Source organism: Furipterus horrens, unplaced genomic scaffold (assembly GCF_987537825.1).
Source record: "Furipterus horrens unplaced genomic scaffold, mFurHor1.1.pri manual_scaffold_4, whole genome shotgun sequence".
Lineage (NCBI taxonomy): Eukaryota > Metazoa > Chordata > Mammalia > Chiroptera > Furipteridae > Furipterus > Furipterus horrens.
In genome coordinates, this window is record NW_028327174.1 from 32,489,943 (window position 1) to 32,500,925 (window position 10,983).

Sequence of the window (10,983 nt, forward strand, 5' to 3'; positions counted from 1 at the left end):
CTCTTTTGTCTCTGATCTATAGAACAAAATGTCAAACACTGAATTATTCATTTACTAAGAATTCAATTAATTTCAACACAGTTCTTCATTTCAAGCTTTTGCACTGGGGAAATGAATGAAACTCTTTTAAACCCTTTATACACATTAACTCACTTAATTTTTACAACAACTGAGGTAGGTACTACAATCATTTTGATTTTATGTATGGGGAAAATGAGACACAAAGAAATTAATTAATTTTGTCAAGACCTCACAGATGTTAGGTGTTGAAGTTGAAATTTAAACTGTATGAGTTTGGCTGCAGAGTCTATTTTCTTAACCACTATACTACACCTTCATAAGATAGTACTTGAGCAGAGACCTAAAAAATGACAGGAGTGACCCAGGTAGGAGCAAACCCATGACATAAAAGTAGTACAAGCTCTGTTTCAAAGAACAGCATGGCCAGTGGGGTATAGAGTGGGAATGATTGAGGTAAGTGGCTTGTGAGCCTTGGGTAGGATTTTGGTTCTCATTTTTAGAAAAATGGGAAGCTGCTGAAGGGTGTTAAGTAGAGTAATATGACAGTATTATAGAATTATACACTTGAAACCTATATAATTTTATTTACCAATGTCACCCCAATAAATTGAATAAAACAATTGTTGCTTCTGTATGAAGACTAGGGTGAAAACAGAGAATCACATATTTAATAAAATAACATTTAAATGTGTCATGATCATGCATACATATTAGAGTCTTCTTATTTTTTAAAACTAAGCTATATAGTTCCTAAATCTGCTTAGTCAGTTAAATATATTTTAGTAAAAATAGGTTCTGAAGTCATAGTAATACTCTAAAACATTTGTAGACTTTTAGAAACTGTTGATCTGATCTTTTGTTTGATATGACTGTCACTAGCTAAATGACATCCTGAGACATGTCTTGACACAGGTAACCCCATCAAACTCTGCCACTGATGTCCCCTTTAAATGGATGGCCATCAGGTCCTTGGAACCCAGCATTTGGCTGCAGCAGAAAGGTGCTGGCAAATTGCCAATGTTCTACACTAGGTCTACCCTTGGGTGCCAGGGCAGACTGTACCAGCTGGACTCAGAAATCCTGCATCTCATCCCCACCAACTATGTTCCAACATGGCAGGCCTTGCATCCTGTGTCACCATCACAAACGCTGAGCTGCCACTGAGCAGCAGGCAGGCACTGCATATGCTCTTATTGCTGGTGTGGCAGCTGCCTTCTGGGTCTGCTCAGCTGACCTGGGGTGGAAGTGGGGGGCCTACATCTGTGCCGGAACTGCAGGGGTCTGATACCCACCTCTGTAGTCATGGTTGGTGAAGTTTTATTAAGATTGATTTTTCTTTAGCAACCTATACAGAAATGTTCTAATATTTTAACAATTGATACAACTACATCCATATATACTGGGTGATGAGCACCTAGCTTGGACTACAGAAGAAGCAGAAGAGGTAGAAAGAATAGGTCATATCCTGGATATAGTTTGAATGTAGACCTAACAGATTTTGCTGTATGACGTCCAGATTTTGGCCTGATTGGAAAAAAGGCTTGTGAGAGGAAGAAGGCTTGTTACTGGAAATGAAGCATTTGGTTTTAGACGGCAAAGATTTTAAATGCATATTCAATATCCAAGTGGAGCTTCAAATATCTTTTTGATTTATGAGTCTGAAGTTCCAGGAGTGGTTAGAAGTCTTCAGAAATAATGAACCCAGTAACCTGATAATTTCCATTCCTCAGGTTAGAATCACAAGTCTTTTGTTTAAGATAGTATTGAATATATGTATGGTTATCCTCCTATTACAATGTTCATAAATGAAGTAAAGAAATACAGAATAAAAAAATCTGTATAAAAAGCTACATTAGAGTCCAGCTTTCTGATGTTTACTCATGTGAAATATAAGAATTAAGAAGTAACCCATAAGCCTAGTACTTTTCTCTGTGACTTTACCCCTCCCTTGAAATCTCAGGAGCTAAGAATAATTAAATCCACCCTTGATGGAAAACCTCACTTTGGCAATTGAGATAACACTAAATCTATATATTCCAGGCCTGAATTCAGATATTACTGGCAAGGAGGTGCAGTTTTAAGATGTGAGGTGGGAGAGTCAAAGAAAAAAAGTTACAGGATTTCCATGACACATCAGGCTCAGACAAAAGAGCCCAGAGAACATTTTAAAACTTGAAATAGAAATTAAACAAAGAGTTTCAGAGCCCTGAAAGAGACAGACAGAGAGAGAGAGACAGAGACAGAGAGAGACTGAGAGATAGAGAGATGTCAGAGGTGTTATCACGGTTTCACATGCCTCTAAGAATGTTCTTTTTCTCCCTTGAGATTTAACCAAGGAAAATTTTGTGAAAGAGGAATCACAAAACCACAGTGCCTACAATGAAAATATTTTAATAAAATATTCAATACAGTATTTCCCTGTGGAGGCTCTTAAGGAGACGTGAGAAGGTGAAGGAAATAACTGTCATTGTTGGGAATCCAGTCCTAAAATGAGAAAGGAATGTTCTAGCTTTTCTCCTATGCTCTCTACCCAGTTCTGCCAACAAGCTGCCCCGAGGAGGAGCAGGAAACCTCTGAAGGTCATTGTGAAGGACCCGGTGAACGAACAGAATCTGCTCAGAAGCGGGTAGAGCTAAGCAGTTTTTGCCTCCTGCTTTTTTACCAGATGCAGCATCATGGAAAAGGAAAAGGCAGCATATTGGTTGATATACAAAAGATGTTAATTCAATTTTGCCCCCCCCCCCATTCTCTTTGTATTTCCAGAGTGAAGAACAGAAACAGAGATCTGTGGTTTCATCCACTAAGTTTTTCAAACAGAATCATTCCTTAGCCACCTTTTGTATTCAAGGTCCATTACTATTAATGTAATTGTGTTTCAAATGGAGAGAAATGAGAGCTTACTATTTTCTATATATAACTTAAACGTATCATTGCAAATATTGCATGTACGAAACAAGTGTGAGCCATGAATTCTCCACCTTGTGTGTTACTGTTTTATTGATAAAGGAAGTGCTGTTGTTCAAATATGAATATCATTTAGTGCATTAAGACGTAGAAGGACCCATTACTGTGTCCCAGCGCGGGTACAGTCTAATAGTGCTCTGTTTAAGGCATCAGCACTTGATAAAAAGACCTTCTTGGGGCTGTTTTGCTGTCATGATTCTGATGTGTTCTGATTTCCTTCTGGAGTCATAAATTGCACCTTTGGTACAATGAGGGACGAGTTGTTCCTTCGGATAGAGTTGTTTCTTCTCATGGAATTATTTCTTCTCATGGAATTGCGCTTCCTCAGAGAATTCTGATGGGACAGTTCACTCTTCTGGAGGGTCTGAATCAGGATGGAAGGCTTCTCATCCAGCTCTCGGGCACTGCACCTCGGGGCCGCCACTTTAACAGTGTTGCCAAATTTGGAGTAATCCACAGAATACACTCCTTCCTCCTCAGTCACAATAGACACAAAGCGATGGCCCCATTGGATCTCCTCAGCGATGTAGGAGGTTCTGGCTTGTGTGGTAATGCCGGTAGTTTCGACCACTCCTTCCAGGATCACGATGACCTCCAGGTCTTGGTTGGCGAGGTCAGTAGCTGAGATATCATACAAGGGGCTGCGCTTGTCAATCACGTGACAGACAATCAAAGGGGCCACGAGAAAAATGTTGTTACTCTCAATCGGGTTATCGACAGGAATGTCTAGTTGGTGAATAGGCACCACCTCCCCTTCAGGGGTGGTTGTTTTCTTGACCACCTGGATGCGCACAGAGGCACTAATGATCATGCTTTTCCTCAGGTCGCCCACTCGGAACATGAAGCACAGCTTGCCATTTCGGACTGCAATCACAGCATGGCGACTGAAAATCAAAGTTTCTGCCCGTCTGTGAGCCTGAGCTGTTTTCATGAAAATGCAGCCCAACATGACAGCATTGATTATCAAACCCACAATATTCTGAAGAATCAAAACCGTGATGGCCAGAGGGCACTCCTCTGTCATCATTCTTCCTCCAAATCCAATTGTCACTTGAACCTCAATGGAGAAGAGAAAAGCAGAGGCAAAAGACCTGTAAGGAATAATAGCAGAAAACGATGCCATTAGATCAAATTGTGAATGATGGAATAACATGCCAAGCTAACAACATCAAAAGCATTATTTTGTCTAGGATGAAATGCCCAAACTGAATTTGCCATTTTCTTCTGCCAAAGGCTATTACAAGTCTTTGGAAAGACTGGCTAATGTGTCAAATGTCTAATTCAAACACAATCACTGTGGTCTCTCTCTTTTTTGCATGCATCTACCTCCAGACTTCTAGGATACAATACTATTAATGTTTTTTAGGTCATGTAATCATGGGCCTACTTCTGTGAAAATTTTAAAATAGTGAATATATGTATTTATGTTTATAGCACATTTTACTTTGTGAAATAATTTATTTTTACAAAAACATAGTTTGTGAACATTTCTACCAGGTAGATGCTTATTATTTATTGCATTCCTATTTTTAAGTGACTTGAGTCATATGGAAGATACAGAGTAATGAGTGCACTTATTATTCACAGCCTTTAACTCATGTTCATTAGCTAACACTTATTGTTTTCCTCATATACAGAAAGCACAGTGTTAAAAAAGTAGGACAAAATACTAGTGTTTTAAAAACTAGTATTTTAATAAAAAAGAATGTTTTGCCATTTGGAAAGAAAAAATGTTTTCTTACTCGTCTTATTTCGTCTAGAGAATGCTGAAGCTATTAAAGGAAGAATTTGAAGCAGAGATGAGTAAATGACTGTATCAAGATCATATAATTAATAAGCACTTGAATGCTCTCAATTATGGCCTAGTGCTCTGAAGGGGACAAAGGGACAAAGTCAACAAATGGCAGGATTTTCTTGGGAACTTTTGCAAATTGCATTATTTCTTCTATATCTCTGTGAATTAAACACTGATTTGGTAGGTTCAAACTGGACCTAGATAAGAAATTTGACAAGCTCTCAGAAGACTTGTATTTATTCCCCTGGTTGAGAATCACTGCATTTGATTATTCTTAACATTAATTTATTCACTTAGCCATATATTAATTACCGCTACGGCTTCTTAACAGAAATGACATCAGCCCTGTGTGTTTCCCAAACTCCAATGTCAAACTTCTCTAATTTTATACGAGATAAGTCATACGTAGGGCACCTGTCAAAGTATGATTTATCTGTTACTGCCACACACAAAGAGTAAGCAAAATGTTTAAACATTTGAATACTGAGTATACACTGTACTTTGGTGGGATGCCATGAGGAGTGAGCAAGCATACACAGATTATTTTGATTAGGTTTTAAGTGGAATGTGGAAATTGCCTTCTTCATGGAAAACCACAGTAGTTACTTTTCACTGTAACTACTACACAAAATATGCCATGTGATCCAAAAGCATGGCAAAGGATAAGAATGGACCCAGAAGAGGGGCATGGACACAATGTTGGTTTCTAATAATATGTGCACACTTTGGGAAGCAGTCTAATGCTGTCTTTAAATGTTTGGTTGTAATAGTTCGAGAGGCTATTCATTGGCCTTATTATGAAGAGTTTATTTTAGGAAATAATTTAATTCTGCACATTATTTGGTGTAAGAGTCAGCCTTTAATGGACACCAGTCATGCTATATACTACCTCAAGAGATGAAAGTGTTTAGCTGCTGGTTTGTTCTACTCCAGAGCAATTTAGACTGAATAATAGAAGAGATATGCTAATTTATTTCTGACTCATGGTAGAGAGTTATCCCACATGAAAGGGAAAGTGAGCCATTATAAAGAGAAAATGGTGAAATATTATTTGGACATACTGGTGAGTATGCATCACAATGAGTTGTTTCCAATTACGATGATATGGTAAGATAATGGACTTACGACAGAAAGGAAATGCAAAGAATTATAAAGGTTATTAGTCATCTTTTTAAAACCCACTTTGGGAGAGAATAGAAATTTTTGTTTCTATATTTTGAGTAAACTTTTTTTATTATGTATGGTTTGTTATGATTAAACTGTATATTGAGATTAAAGTATAAATAGTATCATAATGTTAAAATAAAACCTATAAGATTTAACCTTAAAGATGTCAAATAGTTTTTTAGATAAAAAGGGCAATTTAAAATGCTAAAATTGTTATGCTGATAAAATCAACTTTGTCTCATTGTATTTTGACACCATTTCTCATACTGAATGTTCGCACCAGCAGGAATGCATCAGGGGAATAACCATACTTCAGAACACATCTTGTGAAAAATGAGGGCTAGCAGTAAACAGCTTTTAATAGTGAACTCTATAAAGTTCTCTTAAAAATCATAGAAAGGATATCACTTTTGATGATACATCATTAATAAATTGCTTAATGAGTTCTTTTTTACAGGAAAAGCCAGTATGTTTGTCTTATAACTAAAATCTGTCATTTATTTTCAAGGTTTATAATTTTTACTTCTTTTATCATTTTGAGTATCTACTACATATTTATTAAAAGTGTATCTTAATATGAAAGTCAGTCACTAATATAAGTGCCAAATTTTTTCTTAGGAGAAATATAGATACTGATATCTGACCTATAAATACCTGTTAAACATAGTGTTTTCACTGTTTCTTTTATATCTGATGTACTGATGATCTACTATATTTTTCACCTTTATTTTCTTTGAGACAAAAGTTTGTGGATAAGTTTAAGACAAGAAAATATCTACTTGATGGTAAAGGCAATAGATCGATTACATATAGTTTTCTTCACTCAAAATCCTAGTTGAAATCTGTGGCATGTGATCTCTGCACACAAATCCCTCCTTGGCATGCTGGCATCACAGATACTTAGGAAATGGAAGGATGGACAAGTTTACAGTTTGGGTCTCTGCTTCTTGCAGTGGTGTGTTCATTTCATAAAATCAGTAAAGGTCTCATTCTTTGCAGTTTCCTAGCAGAATGGTGCTTGCTCAAGTTGCTTTGCTTTATGCATTATGTGCATTTGAAATATCGTTCATAAAATGTCCTGGACAAGCTTCTAGTACTATTACTATTGTTTTGCTTCATTTTTGAAATTGATATAAATGATATATTTCCATCTTCAAAAAAAAAAAATTAAGAGACTACTCACTCCAACTAAATGTTCTTAGGCCCTGTGAAAATATGAGAGAAGAATCACTGAACTCAAGTTCACTGTAATCTTTGAAATACTTATAAGAGAATGAAGCAAAAGTTAGGCAATCTAAAAAATGTCTTGTTCCTAGCCTATTAAAACTTTTAAAGAAAACCACAACATGAAGTGGCTTCTACATAATCTCCTCCATGAAACAGTTGGACTAATTTTCATTAAAATTTTAATTTTTTGTAGTTCTGAATCTTAACATAACTTTTAATTTTGGACTCCAATGCAATCAACAGGCTATTTAATTAAGAGAGGCTTGTATTTATTTTTTTCATTTAATGGATTTTAAATCTAGGATACCTGTCCACCAGTGTTTCCCATTTTTCTCATTATTTCTGAAAATGCCATGGGTAAAAGAAGTCACGAAAAAGTACTAGTAGCATTTGCACAAGATATTTACCTGTGGACACTGGAACTACGGACTACCACTTTTTCATACTGAAAACTAAATGTGTGTATGTATGTATTTACTTATTTATTTAGAGTTAGGCACTCTGTGGAATCCTTCAAACAACAATTTTTTAAATTAACTGGTATAGTATTTTCAAGGCTAGCCTAAGAGATTGAAGCTTTACATTTTCAGAGATGCCTCATCCATAAAGCCGCATTAAAAAATATTTTTTAATATGTTAGATTAGCTTTTTATTTTTTTTTTTTTTGCCTTTTTGTTTCTTAAGGTAGTAAAGCAAGCCCTTTATTTCACTTTCAGCCAAATGGAGTGATAAGAGAGGGATCTAACGTATTTCTTCCTACACTGTTTTCGACCCCTGCTTCCTCCCACTGAGTTCTTACCTGACATTAGTTACACACACAGTGGAGTCCAAACCGCTCTTCTCCATTCCGCTTTTCTCCATGTAAGCATAGATGTCCCCGTGAGCAAAGGCCACCAGCCACCACATGATGGCGAAGAGTAGCCAGCTGCAGAGGAACGACATGGTAAAGATGACCAGCGTGTGGCGCCACTTCAGGTCCACTAAGGTAGTGAAGATGTCCTGAAGGAACCGGCCTTGCTCACGGATGTTCTTGTGCGCCAGATTGCAGGCCCCGCTCTTGGCGATGAAGCGGGCTTTAGAGAGGCGGTCTCGGATGCGCGGCTTGCGCAGGTTCTCCGCCGCGATGCGCGCTAGCACGTATTCCTCCGGGATGATGCTCTTTCTGGCCAACATCGTCCTGTCACCATAGCCAGCCTATTCACCTGTCTCGAACCTGCCTCTCCTTCTCCAGAGACTCGTCCTCCTGCACGAGGGAAACGATAATTAACTGCTCCCCCGTTTTTCCTCCCCTCTTCAGTTTTTGCATTTAGGGCTTTGTCTATATATTCAAAGTGACGCACAAAGCTAAGGGTAGGATTTTACTAATCTAACACGAATGTAGTCCATTCTTCAGTCCTGGGATCTCGGAAATTTATTTGTTCTAAACCAGAACTGCTTCAATTGTCCTTATCATTTTGAACATATATGGGTAGAGCCTTAGTTAAGAAAAATTTAGGAGGCTTCCTGTAAACAGCAGGCTCCCAGATTAACGGCGTCTGTAGTTTAGTGCAAGCATACAAGCACGTGGCGACGTCTAAAACGAAAATTAAGGCCAGCTGGATATCGCGATCGAGTTACTAAAGTATGTACATGATACAGCAATACAAAACGTAAAGAGGGGAAATTCTTCCTTCATTATTTTTAGAAGTAGGCAAGGAAGAGGCCATTGCCTCTTGCTCAGTATGAATAACATTTAGTGTAATTTGACAAAATAATAAGCGATGTGCCATGTAACATGAAAATTATTAAAGTATTTTAAATTTTAAGCATTAGTTGCACTTAAAAATACTTCCCATCGGAATTCATAATATTATAAATTAAAAACTATTTTTGCAACGAAGAAATCAAACATGCAAAGCTGCAGGGAAAACGCGAAAAAAAAAGCCTGCGTGCTGGGGATAAAGTGTGTGTCCCGAAAAGTCCACCCAACACTGCAAACTTCTGCTGTGTTTTGCATTTTAAATCATTTGCAGGGATGCGGACAGACTTTCCCTTCGCTCCCCAGTAGGAGGGTTGAAACTTACAGACTCGGGGCAGCGGGTGTGGCAGCGGCACGTCCTGGCAAACGCCTGCCGACCACGGGCAGGTCCCTCGCGCTCCCATCCGGGCGCGCGGGTGCTGGGATCGCGAATGCAGGAGGGACAGATCCCGGAGCCGCGCGTCCTAGGAAGAAGAGTTAAAACAATAAAAGGTGCAATTGAATCTGAACGCGGAAAGGGTTGGAGGAAGGGGGATGGGTGTTGCTCTTCCCCTGCCCCTGCTCAGCTCTACTCCCTTGGCCTCTGAAGTGGGCAGAGGAGGGGCTGAGGAGAGAGTTTACTCGGGGATGATGCTCTACAAATCAGCCTCCCAGTTGGGGCTTTGACGCGCCCCAGACCTCTGAGGCCGGGGAGGTTGCCCAGTGGGGGTAGGAGAAGAGGTGGGGTTGTCGGGGACTTGTTGGGGCACGTCCCGGGGAGATAGGGAGCCCGCCAGAGGGAGTGGCCACAGGGGATGGGCGGGACCTGTAGAACCAGCTCATTTTCCAGTAGCTGTGACCCCCTGCTTCAGGCGTGACACACTTGTCTTTAAAAGGCTCCTTGCCCAGGGGAGAGAACTTTATGAGTCTAAGTTCACTGACGTAAAGAAAATTTTTTTGTAACCTTGGTAAATAACTGGACTACCTAAGATTGAATGAAATCAGATGTAGAGATAAGAAAAATAGTCCTTTGCAGCTTTCAAGCTGTCCTTACACATTTAATGATCTTAAATTTCCATTTAGTAAGGATGATACAAGTGGAAGGTGTTCTGAAAACCATCATAGCAAACTATTTCTTCACCAGCCAAATTATCCAGTTCTCAGGAAATCACATGAACACACACACACACACACACACACACGCACACACACCAAGTAGAAGAATGAAAGAAAGAAAGACACATTCAAAGTATCTTCCAATTAGAAATTTTGCCCCAAACAGGGACTGCTGTCAACACTTCAGAACTCAAATGGTCATTCTTCAGTAGTACTTGGTTGCTTTCTGAATTGTTGCAACTTCTCTATATTGTCTTGATGGTTTAAATGATTAAACAGAGCAATTTCACAGGAGAAAGATTATACAGTAAATATCTTTCTATAGCTTTTTGTGAAAGAGCCAGCAAAGACAAATGGCTTCCTCTGCAGGTCAAGCCTTCTGGTTTGGCATTTGTCTTAATGGAAACTTTAATTCTTGGAAATTTCATGTATTTCCAAGACTTGGGGCAGAAAGTATATGGAGCATAAAAAAAAGTTGTTCATTTAATTATCACAAGATCTAAAATTAGTCTTTAATGAAGGCAAAAAAAGAATATTTTCCCCCTTGTGGATACATCCATTTAACCCCTTCAAGCCTGGAGATCCTAGTCTGATAGTAGTAATTCTCCTCTCCACTGTCATCAATTTTTACAGTACATTATTTGATATTTTTTTCTGCAAGTGTGTAGGGATCAATTTGTATAGTCAGTCCCTTCATTGTTCTATTTTATAATTGAGTTGGATGTTACCCATGCCCTATTATTTTACCTCAGGTAACATTCATTGAGCACCTATTTTGTGAATATTTTCTTTTTCTTTTTTTTAGGTTTATAGCATAGTTTCTGTTCTTACGAAGAAGACAGTTATAGTAAAGAGAGACAAGACTTTGACAATAAACTCACAAAAGCAAGGATGTGATTAGAAATGCCACAAAAATTCAAGTGAGAGATATTGAGACTAAAGACACTAAGAAAACTTCATGGATTACTCAGCATCT

The 10,983-nt window shown here is 38.4% G+C and overlaps 1 protein-coding gene across 1 annotated transcript; it reads right to left on the bottom strand.

Moving 5' to 3' along the window:
• Positions 1–2,991: 2,991 nt before the first annotated feature.
• Positions 2,992–9,600, bottom strand: KCNJ8 (potassium inwardly rectifying channel subfamily J member 8). The gene is made up of 3 exons (XM_090275480.1): positions 9,238–9,600; positions 7,974–8,417; positions 2,992–4,076 (listed from the first exon to the last, which is right to left on the bottom strand). The coding sequence occupies exons 2-3, from the start codon at positions 8,345–8,347 to the stop codon at positions 3,176–3,178; spliced, it is 1,275 nt and encodes a 424-aa protein (XP_090131606.1). The 5' UTR covers positions 8,348–8,417; positions 9,238–9,600; the 3' UTR covers positions 2,992–3,175.
• Positions 9,601–10,983: the final 1,383 nt, after the last annotated feature.